General features: G+C 37.8%; 1 protein-coding gene across 4 annotated transcripts in view; it reads right to left on the bottom strand.

The window, feature by feature from the left end:
- DNM3 (dynamin 3) overlaps positions 1 to 12,514 on the bottom strand; it is an 875,056-nt gene that overhangs the window by 488,383 nt on the left and 374,159 nt on the right. For all 4 annotated transcript variants that reach the window (XM_006887429.1, XM_006887430.1, XM_006887432.1 and 1 more), the window contains exons 11-12: positions 8,370 to 8,456; positions 702 to 772 (exon numbers count right to left, since the gene is read on the bottom strand). In XM_006887429.1, coding sequence (XP_006887491.1) covers positions 702 to 772; positions 8,370 to 8,456 — 158 coding nt within the window. The remainder of the gene's footprint in view (positions 1 to 701; positions 773 to 8,369; positions 8,457 to 12,514) is intronic.

Genomic DNA, 12,514 nt, shown 5'->3' with positions numbered 1-12,514 from the left:
CAACTAGTTATACTTGTATCTCTTCTGTTAAAAATATAATCCTTATTACTTTCTAAAACAAAAATAATAAAAAAGTAAACAAAAACTGGATCTGTTAAAGTGCAGGAGAGTTTCACATCTTGAAAATGTCATTCAGGGGAAAATCAACCCTGAATAACCCTAGTATCTACATGACAACACCTATAAGGACAGTAATATGGGCACAAGCAGATATAAAAGGATACAGACTTTATAGACACACACCAAAAGATTATCGCTCGATAAAAACAATTTTAAAAACTGGTAAAGAAGCTGTCCTCTACATTGAGACTGAGGAAAGTTGCGCTTCCTTGTATCCTGTGAACTACACTTGCTATTTCAAATTCATGGGAGAAATTGTTGCCAAATAAATTTTAAATGTACATCTGTTACTGCGCGTCTGTGAGAGCTCCAGTGCAAACTAATGATCATCATTTGAAAATAGTTAGCCTCTAAGATGCCTGTGATTTCACATGCTGCACAGTGAAGAACAAACTAGAGAAAGAATACTAAATGGTCCTGCCATGAGGCTATGAGGCCCAGACCTCCAAAGAACGTAGATTCGGGACCATTCTCTCAGCAGAGTGCACTCTCAGAAGGTGGCAGGGCTACAGCAGAAATTCACAATGTGTTTCCACACAAAACAAGAAGGAGTATATGTGATAGTCAAGCATTTCACGTACTTTGCGAAGCCAATGAAGTCTTCATGGTTGGTGTTGATGTAGGAGACCTGGATGTCAATCAAAAGCAGTACCTATAAATTGGAGAGAAAAGCTACATTGAACATTCATACTGGAAAAACTCAAGCATTAGAGTGCAAGCATTAGGTCTGCAAATTCATTATCTCCCTTTAATGAAAAAATGCTTTAATTATATGAAAAACTGTATTACCTTTTGCCCTTAGATTGCCTTGATTGTTTTACTTTAAATACAGAAGTTAAAAGTGCACATGAGAAGTTAGGCATTAAAACTATATGACGACAACAGCACTGCTACCTATGAGCATTTACTATTTGCTCACACAAATGCTTTAAACTTTCTAGTTCTGTAAACTACATAGATAATGTTCAAGAGAAGGGTAAAAGTATATGAGAAAACATGTGGCAGGAAGGCCAGTGAGAGGCTGTTCTCAACTTACTACTTCTATATACATCATATATTAACCAATAATCCGCAATATCACATCTTGGTTTTCCTCTCAATTCTTTAAGTTTCTTCTGGGGAAATTTTCTTCAAGAAAAGCATATCATCAATCATCTCCAAAAGCTACTGCCTTAGATTTTGACAAAAAGCATCCAAACTGACGCAGTAAAACTGACGCAAAGGGCTTCTGATGCTCTAACTCTTTATTGGAGGGCATGGCCTCATTTTTCCCTTGGGGAGCTGCTGGTGAATTCAAAACACCAACCTCTTGTTTAAGAGCCCAATGCTTAGCCTGCAGTGCCACCACGGCTTCTGAAGTCCAACATACAAAATACAAATAAACAGAGAGCCTCTTTGAATTCAGTGAGCTTCATTATCAAATCAAAGTGCATGCTTCAGGCAGGTCTCTGCTGAAACATGGCTCAAAGAGATCTCTTCTCATTCTATCTCAGCATTGTATTCCTCTCTTCTTTATCCTCTTATCTTGCCTATTCCCCTAATCCTTTTATACTCTGTATTTCCTGCAGTAATTACCACTCGGCTGACATAGGAAGTTTTTACATAATAGGTGTATATAGATGTCATCTACAGTGCCTGTTGCTTTATCCCTAGTGCCTGTACATCACTGTGTGGCACTGGCACACCACTTGCATTCAGTCAACATTTGCAAAGGAATGACATGAATGCATGTTCCAAGCAACTCAAAAATACTATATAATCAGAATACTTATAAAGTTAAAGATTCAGAAGATCGCTCTGCAGAAAATATGCATCCCAGTGGAGATGGTAAATCTGAGAGAGAGAGAAAAAAAGAAGAAAGAGGAGCAGGGCAATCAGAGACTTTAAGAAAGATGGTTTTGTTCCAGGAATATGTAAAACTGAGGATCACTCCCAGAAATTTCCTTTTGTTCTCTCAAGTAAGCTACTTCACCTGCCATGATGCTCAGACTTGATATAGTGAAGAACTTAAGAATCCCTGCCTCAATAGCACCAGAACTAAGCACTTTGACTGCAGCATAAAAAACAGTCATCACAGTCATTATACGTTCATTCAACAAACACTTACTGTCTCCTTCTATGGAAGTTTATTTGTTAGTGGCAGGAAGAAAAAAATAATTTTGTTTATGACAAAATATGTCTCATGTTATTGTAGAAATAGAAAAACAACTACTAAAACATGTAGGAGGATCCAAGGGGATAGGGTAGGAGCAGATATGAGAATGGGAGGAGGGAAATAATAGGGTTACGTAATTTGAGGAAGGGAGGGCTCTAAAAGATATGGGAAAGTTCAGTGGGGATCTGGAAAGACAGGGCAATCGTGGACATAGTTCAAAGCTGATTGATTTTATAAAATATAATTAATCACAATGACTGTACGAAATATAGGGTGAATCAAGGACAGGGTGAAACACAATGTATACATACTTTGTAAGCAAATCAGCATAAAATAAAAATTTAAAAAAAAAGAGTATGCCTCAAAATCAAGTTTGTTCTTTGAGATTATGATAAGGTACGAATCTAAGAAACCAACTCATCTGCCGATCCTCGAGCGGGTTTCCAGAGGCTGTAAACCACATGTGACATGTTTTCCCGTCCTTCTCCCCAGGATTAGCTGATGGATTCAAACTGCCTTACTTTGGGTTGGCAGCACAACTCCTTACCCATTCACTAGGCCAGCAGAGGGCAAAGGCAGGAAATTTGAATCTACTCGCTGCTCCTCAGGAGAAATAGGGACAAACTCCATGCGATTTAGTCTCTGAAAACTCCTTAGAGAGTCAGCTATGAGTTGGTTCCAACTTAACCGACACAGGCAGGTAACAAGAAGAGTTTAAAGACGTGGTCACAAAGGGGCCAGACACATGGTTCAAATCAGGCAATGCAAGGAGTCCTGATGGTGCAAGGGGTTAAGTGCTAGGTTACAGTAGTGGTCCGAACATGATCACTAGTTCCACAAGAGAAAAATCTAGTAGTGATCTGCTCACTACAATTAAAAATACAAAAACATCTCCTGTAGTCCAAGAAACCCTCTGAGTCAGTTCTGCTTTGTCACATGAGGTCTCCAGAAGTTGAAATCTCCTCCACAGCACCTAAGGACAAATAAGTAAAGCAAAAGAGCCTAGGAAGTACTGAAGCAAACTGGAGTGTGTGGACACCACCTAAACAAAGATATGCAAACTTGACTTACAAATGAGAAAAAAATGAAACAACCCGAGTCTTTGGGTGGTACAAACTGTAAGAGCCAGGTGTCAGGGTACCATTTTCAGCAATTCTTCAGCAGGATGCCATGCAGTCAATGAGGACTTCATAAGCAAAGTCTTCTCTAAACTTCACCTCCTACCCTTACTTAAGACCAGTACATTTACATAGTTATGTTCACATTATGTTCATATAGTCTATCTACAGTTATATATCTTCTATTCTTTTTTAATTTTTTTATTATCTTTTATTCATATGCATTAGAGTATATTTGTATACATTCATTTGTAGCATTTATCACACACCTAAGTCTTTATCTAATACTTTGTTTGATGTTTCTTTTCCCTACAAGACTGTTCGCTCTATGGAAGTAGGGTTTATGTTTGTCTTATTCATTATTTTGTCCCCCAGAATCTGCGAAAATGTATATAGTTTGATGCCAAATAAATATCTGTGGCTCTAAATTTTGTAGCATCTACCAACTTTGAAGAAATGCTTCAAAGAGAACTGATCTATTCCTGTGTCATCAGTAAATGGCCCCTTATTATAGTTTCTCAATACTCAATGCTATGGGCCTTTGAGGCTTTGCTTTTGTGGCTAATCTCAACTGGTCATCTGACCAGCTCTGTCTGTCAGTCACAAGGGGACCTGGCAAGAAGGGACGAGTGAGTCATCCCAATGGGTTACTCCACCCCCACAACCAAAAACAAACTCCAGACAGAAACTATTGGGTGAATTAAATTGTACTTTTATGAGAAAGTTTCATATTATCAGATAGTTTTCTGCTTTGTCTCTTAATGAGAGACTGCAGAGTTAGAAACAATGATCATTATCAGATTGTCAGCAGCAGTGCATCAACGCTTCCCACAGGAAGGCCAGATTCTGTTAAATTTTATTCTTTCAAATCTATCTGGCCTGAAGTCTGTACCCATAAAACTGTAATATATAATAAAGTGATGCTCCCAACAGAAGCAAAACATATACACTATTCTCAGCAATACCAAACAGTGTCATGAATATCTTGGATATCCATACACATTAGCTTGGACAACAGGAGATTAAAGAAGTGGAGAATTAAAAAAAAATGTTTAAAGCCACGGCTGTTTTCATTCATATTACTGGAAACCGGGAGTAAGTGCTCATCCAAGGAAAAGAGCCAGGTCACATGTGAGAAAAGAAAAGAAAAACAGTACGATTTTTTCCCTTTAATATATTTTTTTAATTTCTCACCACTGTTTCTTACCTAAACTTACTGAATATTAGATGAAGAAAAACAGCAACCAACCACAAAGTCAACCACTTCAATTTGCAATTACAGGCATAGATGTTCAAAAAACCCTCACTAACATTTATTATCCTCCATTTTTTTTTAATATTTTTTGCTAAAAATATTAAATGCATAAAACTCACAAATTAGAGGGTGGTAATTATTCTATTAAAAAGAAAAGAGGAGAAAGACAATTATATAAATAAATAAAAATTAAAAGCCTCAAACCAGCTCTGGTTAACGGGCCTGAAGAAATAAGGCTCTTATCTGACCAACTTCCCAAAAGTGCCCAAGGCAGCAGAGAGTTCAGAAATCTAATCTTAGTTTCTACCCTGACTAACCTTCACATTTCCAAAAATGAACATGTTTTCGTGCTACACAGGAACATTTTAAAGGTAGCCGCTACTGTCTTCCACAGGCAATTGATTAACTGCCAGACTAGGGTATCTGATATTGTCATTTAGGAAGTATTCCATGACCACTCAGAAAATTAATTTATCACCACACCAGAATTGTAGATGGAAGACAATTCCCTGTGAAATCAGAAAAGTCAGTTATTTCTCATTTCTGCTATGTGCTATAGCTCACTGAATACATGGGAATAATGACAAAAATAACATTAAATACCAGAAGGTATATTTTCATTCATTCATTGCATCCTCACAAAATGGCCAAGAGTTGACTAGCTTTAGTATCCCACTTTTAGATCAGTAAGTAAAGGTGTAAAGATATAAAATGACTTTTCTAAGAAAACATATGGTAGCTGTTAGATTAAAATAAGGCAACCTGAGCCCAGAGGTTATGGTATCTTAACCATAATGCTAAATTTGTGTACTTACTTTTATTAAAACAAATATTCTGAAAAATGAAACACAAAGAAGCTATGATATGCTTACAAAAAAAAAAGAGTTAAAATAATAACTGCAATCTTTTTACTTAACATTGTTGTTTCTGGGGTTTTTTTTTTACCAGTTTGCTTATAAAGTTTGTATACATTGTGTTTCACACAACACTGTTTTGAAATAGAACTCTTAAGAGTTAAGGCAGATGTACTATTACTTGAATTTTAAAAGACATTAAGTTTAAATGATTAGCTTATTCAAATCATATCAGGATCCAAAACCTGTTGTTGTTAAGTTAGTTACACCTCAGAGTGCTCTGTATCATATTTGCCAATGCTGTACACCTTTATGAGAGAAGGCCCAGTTTTCTCCTATGGAGTGGCTGGTGAATTTGAACCACTGACCTTTGCTATTGTAGCCTGATACATTACATACTATGCCACCAGGTCTCTTCTTAGGTTACGAGTAATCTGATACCGCCACTTAAGTCTTCCTAGTCCTGCAGGCACACAGGAAACCTCTGGCCTCAGGCCTGTATGTCCAGCCCTATATGTGTCTATACTGGAGTAAGAGTCAATACTGACTTGATTATTTCCACTAAGTGACAAAGCCTTATTTTCTTTACTCCTGGCTATGGTGTCAAGCCCAGTGTGGGAACATTGAAAAATAAGCAAATACCATGAAAAATGGTTCATTACCTTTCAAATAACAATGACTAAAAAGTTATAATAATGAATCTTATGAACTGAAGAGAGAACACACTGAAGGTACACAGACTTTTGGTTCCATCCCTTTGTTTACACACACACACACACACACACACGCGTACGCGCGCACACACACACTGTTGTGCTTTTCTGTCTCTTTTCACACACATATGCACACAGTATACTGTGTTTGTCTCCTTGCACACACACACACACACACACACACACGAAGTATGTTTCCTGTATTTCCCTGTGGCTTGCTTCTACCTCACCAATTGTGTCTTCCTCTTTTCTCCCCATTTCTCAAGTGCTTTCCTTTCTAAGTCCCCAGAGTATCATGAAATCTTGGAATACTACTTTATAAAGGATGTCAGAGACCTATATGACCACTGTGTCAATGTTGTGCATGAGAAAACAACAGCCCAGAGAAATTATTTGCTCAAAGACTTGCTGTTATTTGTGAGCACATGGCCTCAGGACAGCGCTCCGTCCACATTATCACACTTGGAGCTGAATCACAGAGTTTAAGAAAATTTGGAAACCTTTCCATTTCCTATCACAATCTTTTCTAAGTAACTCAGGGGGGGGAAATCCAGCCTTCATTTACGTTTAAGGAGTTTTTGATATTTTCACTTAGTACTTAAGTTTTTGAAAATTAATTATCCTCACTTGAAAAAATAACCTGTCCAATTCACAGAACTAGAATGCCCAATATTATTAGTCAATTTTAAAGCCACTGATACAAACCATGAACATTTACAAAATGATTCCCCACCAAGGCCACTGAATTGATTTGATTCCTATGGTTCTTCAGGACAGAACAGAACTGCCCCAGAAGGCTCCCAAGGCTATGAATCTTTCACAAATGCAAACGGATTGCTCTTTCTCCTGAACAGAGGCTGGGAGACCCCAACCACCAGTGCTGATGTTAGCAGCCATTTAACCACTAAGACACCTTACAAAATATTTAAGAACGGCTTAAAAGAGTGGCTTTTTTGTTTTCAATCACAAGATTTGTGGAAAAGCTAATGAAAAGTTGTATCTATTTTCTTCAGAAAAATAATATATCGAACATAATTTATAACATTTTAGGAGTTTATGAACATTCTGAAGCCCATCTATGGGGCTGATGTGTGATGTGAACACCTGTCTCACAATAAATGGGGTACATTTCCAGATTGGCAGTTTCCAAAGTGTACTGTGCACAAGCTGGGAGTACATCTGATAATATAAATAGCACTGAGGAAAAAAGTTACAGAACCTCTATCTCTATGTTGTTTCTAAAATTTTATCCTTCTAAAATTTTTTTTTACTTTTAATAATATATATTAATATAGCAACCAGCCAAAACCTAGTTGTTATCAAGTTTATTCATATTCATGATGATACCATGTGTGCCACATACATATTCCACAGGATTTTCAATAGCTCATTTTTCAGAAATAGATTGCTAGACATTTCTTTCTGAAGGATCTCTGGATGGATTCAGACTTCCAATGTTTTGGCTAGCAGTCAGGTGTGCTAACCATTTACACCACCTAGGACTCAAGAATTCTGGGGTTCTAGAGATAAGGAGCTGCACTGCCAACCCAAAGGTATACAGTTCAAATCCATTAGCTGCTTCGTGAGAAAAAGACTGGTAATGTTCTCCTATGAAATTTACTGCTTCTGAGGGACTCGAGTAGAGAGCTCTAGTAACCTAGCCTATGGGGAGACGTACTGCTAACTCAAAAGGTTACACTACTTAACCTGTTCAAATGCACCAGGGACTCAAAGGAAGAAAGATGGAAATCTCCTCCCATGCAATTTACAGCACTGGAAACCTCCTGGGAAGTCAGCTATGAGTAGGTTCCAATTCGATAGCAATGAGTTTGAGTTTTTGAGAGGGTCATGGTATATTAACATTACTACATAATAAGCTTGCAAGCGGGAGTGGCACCCACTTCCGTAATAGCTTGCCTCTAGAAACCCTATGAACCTGGAGAAGGATGAAAGTTATACAGGTGTCCAGGACTTTCATTCATAGAGTCGCCTATGACTTGACAGCACTTAACAACAACAACAACAAATATATTGTGCTGGGTACCCCGCTATTTTTTCCCAATTAAGGGATATGCAAACTGCTGGATATCACTAGATAATATCACAGAAACTTCCCACAAGCATCATCTGCCCACCACACGGGCCTCGCCTCACCTGGTCCTTTGTTTTGCCTTCTCGCTCCCGAATGTGGTTAGCGACAATCCGTTCCGTTTCTTCACAGAGTCTGGGGAAGTTAGCCAGCTGTCAGAGAAAACAGACCTGAGTATTAATATTCCAAAAGTTACACTGAACACAAGAATGAGAGACAAGTTATGTTACCTTACAGGATTCACCTGTCAAAACTCTAGAGGACAAAGTAAAATATCACAAACTACTAAATAATTAATGTGACAGAATACAGTCCACAAGCTAGAAGCAAAAGTAATTTTGTTAGTGGAGAAGAAACACTTCAAAATCTTCAATACAGCCTATTCACAACAGCAGTAAAATGGAAAGAGCCCAAATGCGCATCAACTAATGAACAGATCGAGAAATTATGGTACATTCACATAATGGCATACTTTGCGGCACTGAAGAAACAAGGCTTTTGTAAAATACTATGTAACAGGAGTCTAGAGAACATTATGCTGAGTGAAATAACTCAGCCACATAAGGATAAATACTGAAGAAAACCATTATTGTGAAAATAGGAGGATAACTGAGCAAGATATGTATAAATGTTCAAAAGGGGATAGTGAAGGAGAGAACAAGCGGCAGAAAAAGGAGAAAGAAGAAAAATCAATAGGATAGCAGAGGCTGGTAGATGGAGGGGGTGAAGGAAGGGGAAAGTCTGCACAGGAACTTGAAAAGACGGGGTGACAGCAGGCATAAAATAATGAAAATTCATTACATAAAACATGCTGTATGATAGTATGAACCACAATGTACATGAATTAAATACAATGTACATGAATGATTGTATAAAACAGAAAGTACATGTTCAAAACCCAATGTATATGAACAATTGTATGCAAAACAAAGCAAAAACCTACAGTAGTTCTCTTGAAAAGAGAGATCCAGATAACACCTGTAGCATTTGGAGCCCTTAAATTTTAAAAATGAAGATGATAGAAAAGATGATAAAAAGCAAGATAAAGACTAACATTTATAGAGCCCTTATCATGGACCAGGCTATATGCAAGGCATCTCCTGAATGAACTTCTTTAATATTTACAACAATCACAGTACGCTGGTTATATTAGTAATTCCATGTTATTTCAGAAGTGGGACGAGGAGAATACAGAGAAGGAGAGTAAAGGAGGGTGGTGAGATAAAACCTGCTGAAAACTACACAGATCGTGAAAGCTAGGTTGCTGTTGTCATTGTTATGTGCCACTGAGTTAGAATAGACTCAGACTTGATCCTCTAGAGGGTTTTCAGAGGCTGTAAATTGCATGGGAAGAGGGTGCCCATCTTTGTTCCATGAAGCATCTGGCAGTTTTGAACTGCATGCTTTTGGGCTGTTAGTGCAACTCCTTACCACTAGGCCACCAGCTTCAGGACTGAAAATCATCTCCTTGAACTCCTAAGTTTAAGGTCTTAGCCAAGACTTTTTTAAAGCTGATACATTCTAAGAACTATAAAAAATAACCTTTACTCCTTTTACTTCTCACTAATAAATATGTATGAGGGAAGGAGACATATTTTAAGACATAATTTTAAAAATAATTTGGGTCACTTGCTTAAGCATACAATTTAGGGGTAAGAAGTCTGCAAAAGTGTACAAGGTGGTTAGAGTTATTCTCATGAAATGGAGAAAAACGAGATGTTTTGAAATTGTGCAATAAGTCCTTATCTAGACAGAGGACAAAATCAGGAATGAGGGGGGGGCGGGGAACGGAGCTTGCCAAACATGGAAGCATACATAGAGGAGGCACTGAGGGATGGGACAGTAAGTCGTGAAAAGGAAAGGAAAATCAGTGCAAGGAATGAGAAATATGGTCCTGAGGCAAAACAAGAAGGGCTGGGAATGGCTTGACCAAGCAGATCTTGTAGGTCTACAGAAAGACAGTGACTGTAAAAGCAATTCGAACGGGAAATGGTAGGAGCTTGCCCTGGGATGGCAGCAGAAGAAAATAGAAAAGTGGGAATGTTCATTGCTTATTACAGGCCACACCATGTCAGTTCTAATGAAGTGGGGAAAATCCCTAAAAACCACCCACTTATAAAGTAATAAAAATTACACTTCTACGCCAAACAAAATCTTGTGGCCTAGTAGGTAAAATCTGTTCCACAATCAGCACCTGGTCTAGTATTCACTGCTGATATTGAGTTGCTCCAATGATTCTTTCCACAGATGTAGTCGATCTGATATCGGTGCATACTATTAGGTAAAATTCATGTGGATAGACTGTGTTTATGTTTCTAATGAAAGATATTTGTAAAATAAATCACTGCTTGTACAAATTCTATCATTCTATTCCCAGCCTCATTTCTGTCACCCATTCCTCCATGTTTTCTGAATAATGATCCTTCTTCCCTGTTCCCAACTATTACACTCTGGTCACTCATCATTATTAATGCATCTTAGTTGCATTAATGTTCGATATTTGAGTGCAAAAATCAGTAGAAATTATCTATTGCCTCCTCTTTAACTCCGATTATTGGTGCATCTATTTGAATGACAGTGATAGTTCCTAGACTTCCTTGTAAGTATAGTCATATTATCCTGTTGCTCACAACAATGTATTTCAAGATGGATCTAGAAATTATCTTTTTAATTATGAAAGAGGACTTCTTTTTCTTCAGATTTTCATCTCTGGCATAGAAGATCCAATTCTTCTCATTTCATCAGTACCTAGTATATTAATATTTACACATTCCATTTCTTTTTTAACGATGTCCAGTTTTCATGCATTCATGTTTCTCACATTCCACAATACATGCAATGTTGTTTGCCAAAACCACAAATCACAACCATCAATTCTTCTTTGGCTTTTCTCAAATTTGTCCAACTTTGTTACGCATACAAAACAATTAAAAATACCATGGTTTTTAACTTCATTGGGGACAAACTGAGATCAAGCTTAGAAGGCCTAGTTTATGGTACAAAGAGACAGCCAAATACAGACAGAAATGCACAATCTGAAGGCGATAAAACTGATAAATGGGACATTCTTAAGATTAAATCCCTGTGCGTATTGAAAACATTTTCCAACAGAGTGAAAAGAAAACCTACTAATTGGAAAAGAACATTTGTCAATACCATTTCAGACAAGGGTTTCATAGCAAAAGGCCCTACAGGGCCTCCACCAGAAAAAGACTAATAGCACAATTTACAAAATGGGCAAAAGACGTGGAAAAATTTTAACAGAGGAAGATACTCGATTGACCAAAAGACACATGAAGAAATGCTCTGGCAATAGAAGAAATCACTGGCAATAAGAAAGAAGCAAACCAAAATCACAATGGGATATCATCTCACCCCAGCAGCAGTGGCAAAATTTAACAGGACAGAAAGTGATAAATGTTGGAGAGGATTTGGAGAGATAGGAATCCTTATACACTGTTGATGGGATTGTAAAATGGTACAACCACTTGGGAAGACAGTTTGGTGTTTCCTCAGAAAGCTGAACAAAGATATTCTCTATTACACAGCTATTCCACCGTTTGGGATGAAAATGAGAACTGAGGCACAAATGGAGACCTGTACACTAATGTTCATAGCAGTGTTATTCACTATGGCAAGAACATGGAAACAGCCCAAATGTCCAACCACAATTGAATGGACTGAGACATTCTGGTACATTCACATGATGAATATTATGCAGCACGCAGGAGCAATGATTTTCTAAATCACTACTTAACTTGGGAGAGTCTGGGGAGTATTATGTTACGTGAACTAACTCAGTCCCGTACAAGTACTGTGTAAGACCATTACTGTAGACCGAGGATGAGGATCGCGGGGGGGGGGAGGAGGGTTGAAACAAAGGGGTGAGGATGGGAGAAGGTTGAGGTAGGTTAATCATAGGATTGCACAGTTTGATGGGTGCAGGGAGGGGTGGCTAAAGGAAATGGGAAAGACACAGTGTGAAAAACAATGTATACAAACTTTGTAAGTAAACCAGCATAAAATAACACTTTTATTAAAAGGAAAAAAAATACCATGGTTTGGGCACACCTTAGTCTTTAAACTGGCATACTGGCTTTTTTTTAAATTTTAATTTAGTTTGTTTATTTTTCATTTCAATGAACATCTACAGAGATTTTGGAATTCCATTCATTCATTGTTGCACCCTTCTCCCCGCACAAACCCCTCC

This window comes from Elephantulus edwardii, unplaced genomic scaffold, assembly GCF_000299155.1.
Source record: "Elephantulus edwardii isolate Elephantulus edwardi_28Jun2011 unplaced genomic scaffold, EleEdw1.0 scaffold00057, whole genome shotgun sequence".
In the NCBI taxonomy this organism is placed as follows: Eukaryota; Metazoa; Chordata; class Mammalia; order Macroscelidea; family Macroscelididae; genus Elephantulus; species Elephantulus edwardii.
Note: the sequence above shows the minus strand (reverse complement) of the source record. Positions and strands in the feature narration are given on the sequence as shown.